Source organism: Astatotilapia calliptera, chromosome 23 (assembly GCF_900246225.1).
Source record: "Astatotilapia calliptera chromosome 23, fAstCal1.2, whole genome shotgun sequence".
In the NCBI taxonomy this organism is placed as follows: domain Eukaryota; kingdom Metazoa; phylum Chordata; class Actinopteri; order Cichliformes; family Cichlidae; genus Astatotilapia; species Astatotilapia calliptera.
This window is the reverse complement of record NC_039323.1, coordinates 1,541,325-1,556,532: the sequence shown is the minus strand read 5'-3', so window position 1 is coordinate 1,556,532 and position 15,208 is coordinate 1,541,325. Positions and strand designations below refer to the sequence as shown.

The 15,208-nt window shown below is 43.4% G+C and overlaps 1 protein-coding gene across 1 annotated transcript in view; it reads right to left on the bottom strand.

The window, feature by feature from the left end:
* acbd6 (acyl-CoA binding domain containing 6) overlaps positions 1-14,414 on the bottom strand; it is a 28,898-nt gene extending 14,484 nt beyond the window's left edge. The window contains exons 1-6 of the mRNA XM_026158724.1: positions 13,925-14,414; positions 13,659-13,723; positions 13,126-13,222; positions 7,537-7,610; positions 4,135-4,240; positions 1,347-1,436 (exon numbers count right to left, since the gene is read on the bottom strand). Coding sequence (XP_026014509.1) covers positions 1,347-1,436; positions 4,135-4,240; positions 7,537-7,610; positions 13,126-13,222; positions 13,659-13,723; positions 13,925-14,203 — 711 coding nt within the window. The 5' untranslated portion in view covers positions 14,204-14,414. The remainder of the gene's footprint in view (positions 1-1,346; positions 1,437-4,134; positions 4,241-7,536; positions 7,611-13,125; positions 13,223-13,658; positions 13,724-13,924) is intronic.
* Between the last annotated feature and the right edge of the window lie 794 nt (positions 14,415-15,208).

Here is a 15,208-nt window from a genome sequence, read left to right as displayed (position 1 = left end):
TGGAACATTCCCGGTGGCCTGAATACATGAATTCAGGCGAGTTTGCGATTGTGCCGAGATACAACATCCTGCCTCTGAAATATGTGTTTGTTTCTATACCCATCTTTCCACAAAGTAGATTTTAAAGACTGAATGTGATCACTTTGAGTCATTCACTAACGCCATCTTCATTCCGTTTGATTCAGGAGGAAGAAGGAAACAAATAAAACATGAAATAAATTCAGCGTGCCCAAATTTAGCCGATCCATTAGGACGACCTGGGCAGAGATTGAGGTTTCCCCAGTTTGACTGCTGAAGCGTCTTCTCACTTAGATGTATTATTTTAAAGATGGATACATGACTGTTTTATTTATAAAAAACAAGCTTCCATCTATACATCAATCCTCTTCTGCTGTCATTATCCTGATATGCAGTAAATCATCAGTGAAGTGTTTTGCAGTTATCCTGCTGTTAAGTCTTTTATGAGCCATTTGACACAAATCTACCACCTCCCTGCGAGCATTCGAAACAAAAGAGCCACGCATGACCACAAAAGAGAAAGTCATTTGTGAAATGTCCTGATTATGTGGGTTGTGCAACGTAAAACAATTTGCCTGATTACTTCCAATTGATTCGTCCTTACAGTTAAAACCTCAGCGCGGGCTGTTGCACTGCACTGTGTCATGCCGCCGTGCAGGGGAACAGGAGTAATTTCTCCGATGTGCAGCTGAGCCAGCTTACCAAAGCTAAAGCCTCCTGGATGCTACTAAACCTCAGGGAGCCTAAACACTAGGCTAGCTACCAGCTAACTCAGTCTGCTAAAACCCTGAGGGATTTGTCTGTGGCACAAAGTGAATTAAAGGTGACCTTCTGAAAAGGATGGAGAGAAAAAGAAAGAGGGGAGTGGGGATGCAGGAGATGTCACCATTTTCTTTTAGTTTACTTGTCCATGTACAAACGAGTAGCCATGCCCTCATCCCACACAATGTCAAATTCTCTACATTATGACCACATGTTGTGTACAAGTCAACATAGAAATGCATTAGATCTGAGGTCATGCTGCAGTTTCTGCAGAGCTGTTTAATAAACCTCCCGCAGTGCGTTTGCTAACCAAGCTTTATTATTGTCAATAACTCAGGTTTCATTTCTTTAATGTTAAAACGACTCCTGTGATGATGATGATGATGATGATGGCATGAAGACTAGTCTAATATTAAATGATCACAAAGATTCAGAACTTGAGCGTGAAGTAGAATTCTCACATCACATAGTAACTGTGGTGATGTTTAGGCAGCATTTGACTTTGAAGGAGATTTTTACTATCAAGACACTTTCTTTAGAATACATAAAGGAAGAGTGTTACTCGCCTGAATGTTGATTTCTGCTTTGTGCTGTAGTAATAAAGACACCATCTCCTTGTGGCCTCTGTCACAGGCCCAGTGCAGGAGAGCCCGGCCCTGCAAAAATAAGAAATAATTGGTGTACGATAACATCAAAGACATGCAGGGATGACCAAACTTCCAAAGCCAAGATGTGTTTAAACTAGCGTGACGCTCTCAGTGTCGTGTCTGGTCAGACCAAATCAAGCAGGCTTGATACAAAGACACCTCGTCACCTCTCCTCCTTCTCTACCTCAAAGAAAAAAAAAAAAAAAAAATAAGCCAATCGAGCTTTACAAAAGGTTATGAATGCCCATTCAGAAATCAGAGCCTTTGGACCGGTCCATAATGAGCCGAGTATAAAGTGATGAGACATGTGGACTCTGGCCTCATACAAACACTTATATGCACAAACTTTTACGCGGCTGAAGCAAAGTCCAAAGACTTCAAGGCAAATTGCAGAATGCTGCAAAGGTTGATTGATGCGACGCTGTGCACAAAACATGAGTAGCCTCCCTTCTCTCCCTCCCTTTCTCACACTCATGCACCATCCTCTCCTTAGGTCCAAGATCCTGCTCTAATAAAACCACGCAACCTCATTTTTCAGTGAGGCCAATTAGGTAAAGCTAACTCTCCAAGTCCAATTCTGTTGCTTAAATTATATTGATCACCACGGCTGCATGTTAAAATGGATACTTGTAAGCTGGGCTGGAATACCAATAAGTTGGCCTCTCTCTCCCGCTCTCAGGTGTGCTTCTGCTGACTGTTGCCCACATTTTCACTGAAGACCAAAGTGTGCAGGTTCCAGTGGGACATCACACAAACTCTGCAACTCCATAGGAGTATTTGTGCAGATCATCATGGCAGCACTGGATATTTATGGATATTTAAGTTCTGTCATAATCACAATATGAATATTTGAGTTAAATTGTGGCCAAAAGTCAAAATTACCATCAACAAAAAAACAAAACACAATTAAATTTTAAATTTCATTACTTTTTCCCCAGAAACCTCAAAGCAATACCTTTGAACATGGCTAATATATTACTATTGAAGAAGGTAACCCGCTTTTGTGCTGGCGCTCTGCTCTGATAGGTCAAAGTGGGTTAAATTCCTGACCAGTGTGGAGACTGTAAGTGCACCTCTGCAAAAAATAAAAGACATTAGCAAAGGAACAAAAGGTTAAAAGGTTCTTTTATCCTCTTAGTCCCAATAAACACCTATTGCATATTTGAGTACACAAACCACAGTATCCAAAACATTTACCCCACCGTCCCAGCAGTTAACACAGAGCTACACAAGATATTGAGATTCAGCTGCAGAGATTGTGAAGGAGCCTTTAGTGTTTCCTAGAAGACAAATATGCTGTACGCTGGTTATTTGTTGAGAGCAGAGTAGAGCTTTTGTCCACTCAAACATGCTCTGAAGCATGCTCACACTACAAGTATCTCCAAATGTAACACTACCTCTTAATGTGGTGAAAATCTAACTATAAATTACATTCTCAGCTCCCCGTTGCCACATAAAAAGTTCTCCAATTCCCGACATGCTGACTCAGACTCAACTGTAATTTAGATAAATACTGCTGGATGAAAAAAAAAAAACTTCCTATTTTATATAAACACGACTATAATACGTTCACAGATGCAGCTTTTAAATATGGAGCTTTTTTAATATATTCAAAGCCATTCTTAATGCAGTCCGCTCTACATCTACAGATATTCTGGATCAGAACTGAAGCACAAACACCACATGTGATCTGTTGGGGTAATCGCCATTTATTCATCCAAACCGTAAATAGTTGTCAGTTGGTTTGGTTCAACTATGATCTGAACGCGTTACATAAATAAAAACTAGGGGGGGCATTTTTCTATCTAGTAATAAATTTTCACTGAATTTTATCAGAAAGGGAGAACATTCATGTCCCAACAGCTGACAGGATGAGCTCGCCTCACACATTCTAATGCATTTTTAAATTTCTCTGCCTTAGAGTCTGAGCTCTAAGGCAGAGCTTTTGTTTGTTGGTTGCTACTAGAAATGTGTAACACAGGTGGGTATTTGATCACTGCCCCAAACAGTGAGTGCTGGGAAGACCGCCTTTCTGTCTCTGAGCCACAGATGCAAATGATCGCTGCTCGCCAATAGAAAACTTCACTACTGCCCTCTCCTGTCCAGCAAGCTGAATTACAGCTAAGAGGCCAACAATGGCTGGGGACACAAAGCATTCTCACTGAGGTCCTTCAGCCATCTGGCCTTTGACTGTGAACTCACCAGCCGACTGCCTGTTTATCTGCATAGCGGCTGTGATGAAAGAGGCTGGGAGTGAGCCATTTGGCCTGGATGCTAACCAATCAAGGACAGATGAATGGAGTTCAGGGTCAATCCAGAAAACACCTCCTGATGCTAATAGCCGCTCATACAATTTACGCATTTCAGTCAGAGCAGCGATTCCCGCGTGTGGCCACAGATCACTGAAACCATTATGTAACGACGGCTGCGTGAGCTGCATGAGCTGTTCCCCCGGTGACCTGTATTTTTCATGATACGGGTCTGATCGCTTTTACCTTCCCCTCCCACACAAGGGGTCAGAGCCATGCAGCTGTTGCAGATTCAACAGACACGTCAGCCATACAATGAAGTTCTTCCTGACTCTGATTTTAATTTGCTACTATAGGCCTGTCCTCCTGCATTATGTATGAAAACTACAGTTCTGTCAAGTAACACTTTGTCAAGTCAATCATGCAACCAGTGGAGTGTGACTGAGCTTTGCAGATACCTCTTCATCCCGTATATTGACGTCCACGTTCTGGGAGGTGATGGCGTTGGTGATGTATTCGATGTTATTGTCTCTGCAGTAGTCAAAGATGTTCTTATCCTCTTCCCTGAGAACATGGGGGGGGGAAATGAACAGTTATCAGTTACCATAATATTTATAATTATTAATATGGTTTTACTTTAACTGAGATTTCGGCAGGTTTCTGGAAACAAATGTTGCCCTTTAGCACCACAAACCAAAATCCATTCATTTTTTGGATTTTGGTTTGAACTGAAACTATGTCCATGGGCAAAAAGCTTTTTATTAGCAGATTGTGTAGCTCATCATGCGGTCCTTCAAAATAGAAAGTGCAGGTACACCACACAAGCAACACGTTGTCACATTAGTGGTAATGGTAGCAGCTAGCATAGTGAAGCAACCACAGACGTAACAGATAACATCTCTCATAGAAAAGCAGCAGCCACGCGTCCCAGATCCCTCGGGAGCACCGGCGTATGACACATGCACACAGAGCCATCCCACCTCTAATTATCTCTCTGTGTCTCTAATCACCTCTTGGCATTGGGAACAGGAGTGCATGCTGGGAGAGAAGAGGGTGCAGTGGTGGAGGAGGGACGTTGGGTGAGGGGGAGAGAAGGGGCAAAATCTCATTTAGAGCTTTACGCCTTCCCTTTCCTCTGCCCATGCCGGCCATTCAGATTAATTCAATTTAGTGCTCTATTGTTCGACAGGAAACCCTGCAAACCTGCCGCTTTACCGCTCCCACACAGTCAGTCATCCCCAAGGCAAATCCCCCACTTCCTGTTTCTGACGCCAGCGTGCTCTGCTGCACTGGGCCTCAAAAGTCCCAGAGCGCGAGCGCGCACACACACGGCATTTTGGGACATTTCACCTGCTGTACCTCCTGAGCTACAGCTGCCTCCGAGTTAGACCCAGTCAGGTATCGTCTTATACAACCAAAGCAGTCTTCTGTTAGAAATGTGAAGCAGATTTGGTTGAATTCAAGCACAAAAGCAACTTGAGTGTCAGAAACAATTTTTACGTTCAAAGTTGTCACATTTGGCACAGAGGAGATGACGAGCTCAGCGTTTTAAAGAACGAGGCAGCTGCCTGGACCGACCACACAGGAAACAGGACAACCCGAGCAAACAAAGCTCCTCTCTTTGAGCATCCTCACTATCGGACAGGTTTCGCACGTTTTACCATGAAATCGGGCAGCTAAAGACCGTTTAGCATCCAATCAGACTGATTCTGACATGTGTGCTCTCCTCTGTGGCGTCCTAAAATTCCAGGCTGCAGTTAATGTATGAAAACAGCCACAGTATCACAATCTTGATACCAGAGATCCAGCACACACTAAAGATCCTGCACAGCAAACATCAGGGAGATAAATCTCACTTGCCATCAACACAATCTACGCTTCGAGTTCGTTCCCACTCCGACACAGCAAAACACAAAGGAAGTTGTATCTGCAGTTTGCTCTTTAATGCTCCTCTGCACTTCCTTTTCTTCCTCCCTTTCTCGTGCCCTTGCCTCCCATCACCTCCCTCTTCTCATCAGCCTTTGGTGAATTATGAATAACTCATTACACTTTTATCACAGACAGGTTATGTATGAGCACATTCATTTGCATAGCCCTGATTACCACTGCTATGTTTATTCATGAGACACCAAGCTGGGCTCCACCTACTTCCTTGTCTGATGGCCACGCTGACCCCAAATGTCCCTGATGTGTGGCCGCCATCCGTCTCCCCCGGCAACTAATCAATAGGGCGACTCATCAGTCTTTCGTCGATGGTCGACGGGGCTTGCTTGACATATATAAAGCACAAGCGAACCCTGCATGTGCGCATGCAGATCGCTAAAGGGTTAGATTGGGGTTATTAAAAATGTAAATAAAAAAGCTCACGAAGGAAGGAAAGCACACAATTTTTCGTTTTGATCCTTTCCATTAACACTGAAAACACACACACACACACACACACACACACACACACACACACACACACACACGGCTATAAACAAACTAATGATTAATGTGGGTCCTATAAACGACATGACATCAACAGCGCCGCAAAGCATGCTGGGAAGGTCACAGGCTACTCTGTCATCACTGGGGTACCAATGGTTTTGTGTTTGTGTGTAAGAGTGTTACGTGCTCACATGTGTGTGTCCAGTCTGGTGTACTGGCAGATATGTCCTTCATCCATCAGGCTAAACTGGTCACAGTGGTGGAGAACACTCATCTACCTGGCCTGAGCTTCACTGATCAACACCATGGCCACACCATTCATCAAACAAACACACACATACACCTACACAATCTGTCACCACATTCCCTGCAGGGCCCTGGTCGATCCCCTCGACGAGGCCGAGTTCCACGGAAGTATGAGAAACTCGAATAACTCAGCTTCGGCTTCCAGCAGAGCGTTCGGACAACAAAGCCTCCATTGTTTATCCCAATCCTTTTTCAGGGTGGGGGAGAGAATTACAAGTGTAGCATTCAAAGGCTCCTCAATCACACAGTGATCAGCTCAGTAGTCCAGGGATATCGCTAATCAATCCTGCTTTTGTCGATGCATGCTCCACACACACGTCTACAAACACACACGCGCTCCAAAGTCGAGATGAGCAGCGAGCAATGCAATTAACTGTCTGGTTAACAGGTGCTTAGCTGTTTAGTATGGAGAGGATCCGCGTGTTTCTGTGTGAGCACAAGGAAATTGAAATGCAGCAGAGCAGTGAGTGTGACAGTTCTGGCAGGTTGTGCAAGGACCTGGATGAAAACCTGCAGCAACGTATAGTGAAGACTGTATGTTTAGGCGTGCACAAGTGTGCAGATTTTTGCCTTCCTGGTTCCCACGGGAGGCATCGTTGCTATTGGATATCACCAAGAGGAGCGCTGTTCTGGGAACCCTGCTTCACCCTCCTCGCTCTGCTGTACCCAGGTCGTCGTCTTCATCACCCCCACCCCGACGCAAAAAAATGAAAAAAATAAATCCATAATTAAAAAGGGGAGCCCGCCTCTTCCCAAGACCGTGCATACTAATCACATGCAGCCATTTATGATGAAAACCTGCAGGAATCACACATCTCATTTTCATCTCCAATAGAGCTCTTTTTCATTGAAATGAGGATGAGCTTTTTAAGCTTGAGCAGGTCTGCCAGGCAAGAGTAAATGGAGAATGTGTTTCATTAACATAAATCAGAACTGGATGACGTCTCTGGGCCTGAACTGCAGTTATGGTCTGTTGAATATAATCAAATACTGCATCAACAATGCCAGACTTAGACCGACCTGAGCATTAAATAAGCGGCGATTCACAATTGGAGGAAAAAGATGAGTCTGTTCAAGCTTGTGTTAGGATGTCAGTAGATTTCATTTCTGAGATATGCAGATACCTGATCATCTCTTCTTGGTATAGGGAACTGACTGCTGCACCGAAGCCTGTTCTCCTTTCCGCTCCTCGTCTTTCCTGTAACAACAGTGAGAAATGCAACATCAACAGTGAAGGCCACACGTGCTGGCTGAAGCCACACAACAATAAATGCAGTAAACCCAGAGCATGCATATTTGGTGCACATACACAAACACATATTTAACCACCTACATCACACTCATTTATTTGGTATTGCTGAAGGACATTTAGTTATCATTGGTGTGTTTACATATTTACAACAAATCTTAATTGACTTCTTTTTTGCTTGTTTTACCAGTGATGGTGGTCTGTTCAGCGGCAGAGATCTGCTGGTACCAAACAGCTGCTGTGAAAAGTAGCCAATTAAATACAGGTGTTTTGGAACATGTTGATTGGGACATACCAAGTGTTGCCACATGGAGGGGGGGGGGGGGGGGGGGGTGGTTTCTGTTATTTAAACTATTAAACTAACTCTTTGTTGTGCTTTTTGATATTAGATAGTGTGTCAGAGTTTGTTCTCCCCACGTGTCTAAATTGTGCTGATGAGCCAGCTGCTGTCCCTCAGCTCAGTGTTTGGTTTGTTTGTGATTATTAAAGCCCAACGCTTAACCAGCTCAGTTCCTCAGGTATGGTAGCAGCGGTGGGATCAGTCACCTCAGGACACAGGCCTTTTTCAACAAACCAGTTTTTTCTTTCTAACTTTGACTCCCTTCCTGTACTTCTTCTGAGACTTGCACTGTGGAGATATGAGACTAGAATAGGTGAGGATCACACAGCTAGTGAAAAGCATGTGGAGACCTGAGCTTCTAATATGGCTGATGATGAGGGAGAAGATATCAAAGAGATAAAACTGAAGGAACTGGCTGGGAGCTTGCAAACCTTCATGGGACAGCATGTAGCAGCAACACTGAAATGCAGACTTGCACGTCGACCGACCCAGACCCACTGGAAGCTCCTGATGACGGAGATCACCGTCACAGGTCCAGCTACATCCCACCAGAAGTTAACTTCAGAGTCAGGTCAGTAACTCTTCTGAGCCAATATTACAAACATAAACTGAAGATGGTATTGAGCATTTCCTTGTTACCTTTGGGAGAATTGCAGCTGCCTGGACATGATCACATTCAGACTGGTTCTTCTGCCTCATTCGTCTACCTATAATGTTAAGGCCCCAATGTGCCTCAGTTCATATGAATGTTTATCAACTTTCATTTTCAGTTTCCTTCATATTTATCCTGATTAGAACCTCGGGGAGCTTTCTGGGAGGGTAAAGGAGTTGTGTGGGGAAATGGATTCAGCCTAAAAGTGAAAGAGTGCAGTGAAGTAATTAAGGAACAATAGTTAGGAATGTTCTAATCCTAAAACAGCCGCTGAAGCTGCCATGCTTGCTGACGTCTTTGTGGAAACCCAAAGGAAGGGACAGCCACTGAGTAAGACTTTTGATGAGTATGTCTGCAGGCCAGTATCATCACACCATCGCATTGGATGCGTCGGAGACTTGGGGCAACTTGGGGTTCAGCATCTTTCCCAAGGATACTTTGGCATGCACACTGGAGCATCCAGGAATCTCACCATCAACCTTCCAATTGATAGATGAGCTCCTCTGCGTCCTGAGCTACAGACACCCTGATAGGAATACCAATAAGTTACTATTGTTGCCATAAGGTCACACTAAGTCCAACAAAACTGACCCAAATGTGTTTTTAAAACAACAGAAATGTTGTTTGGGGGGCAATAAACCTCCAAAAAAAACCTGTTGTGCAGTCAGAGCTTTTGCCAAGCACCCAGCCTTCTCTAGCTTAGTTTACCAGCCTTGGGTTTCTTCTCCAGTGACAGCGGGATGGGCCCATCGATTCTCTATAAAGCAGGCTCCTACCTCTAATCTTTGAGAAACTAAAGCTGGCAAACAGTTCAGATGGTGTAAATCTGAAACGACTCTTTGGGGGCTTCAGACATGACCTCACTGCTAATAAATGGCCAACAAAATGTGCAATAGTTTTAAATGCATCATGTCTTAATTTTGTGACTATTGTTAATCTTCTGTTTTCATGTGATCCCACATTACATTCAGCTCAGCCAAGACTTTATTACCCAGACTATTCTTTGTGGGCCAACCTTGACTCACAAAAGAGCCCACACAAATCTGATTTCAGAAAATAGGCAGAGTGGGGAGAACATGACAAGCGAAGCAAAACCGTGCGTGCACTTTTGGGACAACCTAATTCACTTCAGAAACTCGGAATATTCGCTGATGCACTGGCCCTGCTCCTCTGCAGTATAATGCAATATAAAGGCAGTGTCTGCTCAACAATTGAGACAGGAACAGAGGTCAAACTGTGGCTATTATTCTCTCCCCTGCTTCTCTGTCTATGCACTTCTACTTACACCATTTAACTGTGCTTCCAAAAGAATAGCTGCTGCCATGCTATGGCGCTTTGTTAACACTAATAGAATCAGGTTCTTTACAGGCAGGGTAGCGGTGCTTTTGCTGGGCCCACCCCTGGTATTGTGTGGCTTAGGGCAGAGTCAGCGAGTATTGCCCCACAGCTTGGTGGAAGAGAAACGTGTCAGGATGGGATACGTGGTTGACAGTGATGCTATTTGGGAGACACAAATGAATGGATGGGGGGTGGGGGTGGGGGGGGGGGGGGGGGGGCAACAAAGTGAGTGGAAGACTGGGAGAGGAAATGGGGGGAAAAGAGAAAGAAGCACAGACTGCCTTTAAAAATGAATGTTTCAGTGTTCCTTTGCTTTGCAGCCAAGTTGTAGCTGTGCATATGTGACTGTGTGCCCATCCCTCTGAGTAAAGAGTGCACGCTCTCATGTTCACATGTGCTCTGTGTATCACGAACACGGCAAACCAGAGTCATGATGCGGTGTAAATGAGAACAGAATCAACGATCTGCAAGTCTCAAACATATATTTTAGTCACAATCCAATATAGAAAACATTGACATTTTTAAACTGAGACATTCGTCTATTTTGTGTAAAATAAGAGCTCATTTTGAATCAGATGGCAGTAACATGTCTCAGAGTTTGAGGAGTGCAACATAAGACTGGAAAAGTGAGCAGTATTTAAAAGAAACAGCTGGAGGAACATTTTATTGCATGCCTGTGACCTTCAGGTGCACGAGTCTGTCATTAAAGTCACTGCATGGGCTCATGAACAGTTACAGAACTAAAATGTTCACCATGTCATCCACAAACGCAGGTCAGAGCTCTATCATACGAAGAACATGTGAACATGATCCAGCCGTCTTCTCCGGGCCAAAGGTCATTTAAAATTGTCTGAAACAAAGTGTAAAACTGTTTTGTGGTGAGATTGATCAAAACTTTATGGAAAACATGAACACGCTGTCCTCTGGACTAAAGAGGAGCAGGACCAAAATCCTGCATCTGTGATTGTAACGGGGGCATTTGTGCCTCTGGAACATGATCGTTTCAGAATTTCAGTACTGATGAGTGCTTTGAACATCTGGAAAGGCTGAAAGAAGCTCATCTAGAAGCTCCCATCCAGATGAGCTTCTTTCAGGGACGGCCGTGCGTATTTCTGGAAGATGATGCTGATCTAAGAAGAGTCCAGGTGCTGAAGAGGCCTGCCTATAGTCAAGATGTTTCCCAAACGGAAAACATTTGGAGCTTCATGAGATGAAGAATATGACAAAGACCCAGGACCGCTGAGCAGCTAGAATCTTATATCAGACACGAGTGAGACAAAGTGCACCAGCTGAGCAGACGCCTTTCAACCACAACCTGGGACCCTTTGCTGAGAGTCTTCCCCTGCTCGCTCTCCCCCTTTTTCTAGTCCACTCTTCACTGCTGAACTGTTTAAAAAAAAAAAAAAGAAGCCAAAAAGCAAACGAACAAACAAACAGAACGAAAGAATGGGACAACGTCCTCTCCCTAAAGTCCAGCAGCCGGTCTCCTCAGTTTGCAGATGTTTACACACTGTTGTTAAAAGAAGATATGTAATATATCTGTAGATATCAATATCTAACAGTGACTTTAATAGATTATCAGAGAGTGTAAACACTTCCCTTTGTGACTAAACTGTGACACTGGTGCTCACTCACTGCTGCTACAAACTTTATCATTCCAACTTTTAGATGATCTATAAAACAAAGTATAAAAATAAGTGTTTTATCAGTATGACGATTATACTCCATTACTGCAAACCATCCAAGGTTGGTGTTGAAACCTAATGTTGTCCCAAAGAGCAACCTGTTTATGGCACAGCTAAGAAAAGAGTGTGTAGAGATGTAAACAGTCACTATACAAATTAGCACATCCCAACAGCCTTAATATGAACATTTAAATAATTACTATTCCAAAATATCAGCCACTGAGGAAACCTGCGCAAAATTTTCATTTTTCTTTCTAAATGTGCAGAAAATGAGCAGCAACACGGTTTCAACAAAATGACAATGTGACAGTGACACCTCCTGGTGAACACTGGGTACTTCACAGATGGTTCTGTTCTATATCTGTCATCCTTTTTGGCCTAATTTCAGACATCTTACCTTTAAAGGTCTGTTTTAGTTCATGTACATTTCCAGAATTTGTTATCAGGTGTATAAGGTCAGAAATTGACAAGAACCAGGAAGAAACAGAATGACACTGTCGTTCCTTATGTGGTAACTCGGAATTTTCTCTATGCATAAACATCACAGTGCACTTCTGATCCAGCAACACCCTCAGACAAACCTGGTTCACCCCCGAACACAAGCTAAACAGCGTAGTGTACCATGTGAGGAGTGCTCGGACCATAAGAGAAACAACACTCCACAGACGCATGGCACAACAAGAAAGCCGCCTCATAAGGACAAGACGCAGCTGTCCACCTTCTCTTGAAGGGGAAAGGACGCTCTTCAATGATGCCAATGTTCAGATTTTTCACAGATTATTTGAGAAAGGAGCCCATCTATGTCCACTGTGACTGACCCCTGGTGACAATGACCCACGCCTTTTTTTTCCACACCTGGGCTCACGGGATCACTACCTCCAAGAGTGCAGCCTCGTCTAGAGGTCAGACACCTGAAACTCTCAAATCTCTTGTTTTAGAACAGAAGAAGCCTCTTGGATGGGAGGGGAAACATCTTCAAGAAGCAAAGAGTTCAGTTGCCTTCTTTTCAAACACTTCAGACTACCGTGACCTGGATGACTGAGAAATTACAGACATTAGTCTATAACCAGAAAATGTGTAAAGTGACGAGAACCAGAAACTCTTTCTACATATATTCAAAAACAAGACCATAAAAGTCATAAGGAGCATGATGAATGGCAACACTGACATTCAACATTCTCTACTAAAGGACCATCTTCCATAAAATCAAATTATTACTACAAAGAAAACTGTTGCAGTAAAGGCTGAGCTGAAAGCAAACGAACTGTTATAAATGTATAATTAATGTTTTATAATCTATGTTATCATAAGATCCATTGTAATAAAAATGTTCATTTGATCTCTTTATAAACTTACTGGTGTGACCCTCCACAACAGTCACAACATTAACCCACCTCTGCATCGGTTTAGAAGCAAAATGTGGATTAAAAATAAATTCTCAGGAATTACCTTCGTGCTGCCTTCAGGGTCTAAGATGTTGACACAGGAAATATACTCTTGCATTGCTTGTTCCTGATCCATGTCTCCAAGCTGCTTCCAGGCTTGCCTGTTATGATATCACAATTACCAAAGTAATCACTGTTAAAGCTTTTCACACGCCGTGAACTAAAACATGAAAATAGAAATATTAGATTCACTGACTTTGGGGGAATCATTTTAATACTTTGCAAGCGGATGGGCTGTTTGTGAATAGTGGTTTATTTTAAGTAGCATAAACATTTTTCTTCATCAAGCATCTGAACGTGGATCCCTGAGCCTGGTTCTGCCAGAGGTTCCTGTTTAACAGGGACTTTTTCCTTTCCAGTGTTGCCAAGTGCTCGTTCGTAGGGGGTCGTCTGATTGTTGGACTTTTCTTTTTATTATTGAAGGTTCTTTGCCTTACAATGAGGCGACTGGTGCCATTTAAGTAAAAGTGAATTGAATTGACTTACTTGACCTATAAGGCTTTAAAATATGTGCAAAGTGAAATCTGGGCTACTTACCATTTTCTTTGTCCTTCAAAGTCAAAGAAACCAGGTTTTGGTGTATTGCACTTCCCCACTTTGACCTATAGATACAAAATCACATTACATATCTGATTTAATGTCGCCTGCAGTTGTGAGCCTGACTCGATTAAATACCAGAGGAGTCACGTAAATGCTGAGATTCATGGCGTGTGGGGGGTGTCCCGTCTAAAGCAGCGTGGTGCAACTACTTGAAGGCTCGAGTGTGGCCGACACACGCACAGTGACATTAATCGTACAATCACCTGTTTGTAGCGAGCGTACAGGTACAGCAGCTGGTCCCTGCTGGCCGTCTGTATCAAGTCTTTTACGCGGTCGGCGGCAGACTCGAACTCGCGCTCCAGCTCTTCTCCCTCCAGCCGGTCCCCCACCTCCATGGCGCTGCAGTCAAATTTACTCAAACCCAAGTCCGAATCCGAGTCCGAGCCTGCTCCACCGAGGGGCTCTCCTGTGTCGGGCCGGGCTGGATCCGTACCTGAGCCCGTCGCGGTGTCCGGAGAGGACGACGGCGAACCAGAAGCCATTGTTATTATTGTTTATAGCGTCTCAAACGACGGGAGCCGCGGATCTCCGTGAGAAACGCGGAGAAGCGTACGGAGAGCAGCTGCCTGTTATTTATATTATGTCTGCAAAGTGTTTCAGCAAAGACTTGGATTTTAATCCGTTATCGTAGCAAATCCGCAACAGTCGGATCTCTTTCTGCCGTTGGTCCGTGGCTGGTACTGTCAATTTAAAAGCGCCGGTAAAAAAAATCGCTGTTAGTAAGAAAGGTTCCGACTCTGGTGCGAGTAAAGACGCGAACACGCGCTTTTCTGTATATTTGTTATGAATGATTAAACAAAAACTAAATATTGTCTAAATGAAAATAAAATGTTTGAGTTTTTTTCTGGTTGCTGTGTACATGTCACGTTATCGTAGGTCAGCGGACACCGAATAATATATATTAGCTGGCTAACTTAAGCGCTAAAGTAGCTTGCAGTGGGTTTGTTGATACTTTGGGTGGAAAAATGTTTCTTGAAATCTCCTCAAATAAAAATAAAAAACTACGTAAAGTACAGCCATTTCTTTATATTCTGCTGGAAAATTGGAAATGGGCACAACAACTGATTAAACAAATCTGCAAAGATAAATCAAAATAAAGCCTATAAGGCAAAAACAAAGTCTGTTCCATTCTAATGACTTTGAAAGTCAATATTTGTTTTGAACACAGTTATTCCTCATAGCCCGAAATCTCTGTAGTAAGCTTTCTCGTCCTGTCTGTACACAGCAAATTCAAAAGTGTTAAATGTTTTGGTGTTAATAGTCTTCTTGCAAAAGTAGAGTTAATTTTACTCTAAGCAGAGTCACATTCTTTTAATGTAACTCTGAGGTGTAAAATGATAGTAGTTAAAATCGAGTGTTAAAAATGAGTGTTTCTCTGTCAAATCTGGAGGTGTTACAATGGAAACATTAACCCTTGACCTCTTAACTCTGAACTCCTACAGGGGCTATGACACCAACAGAGTAAATTCACAGACTCCGCCCCCAGC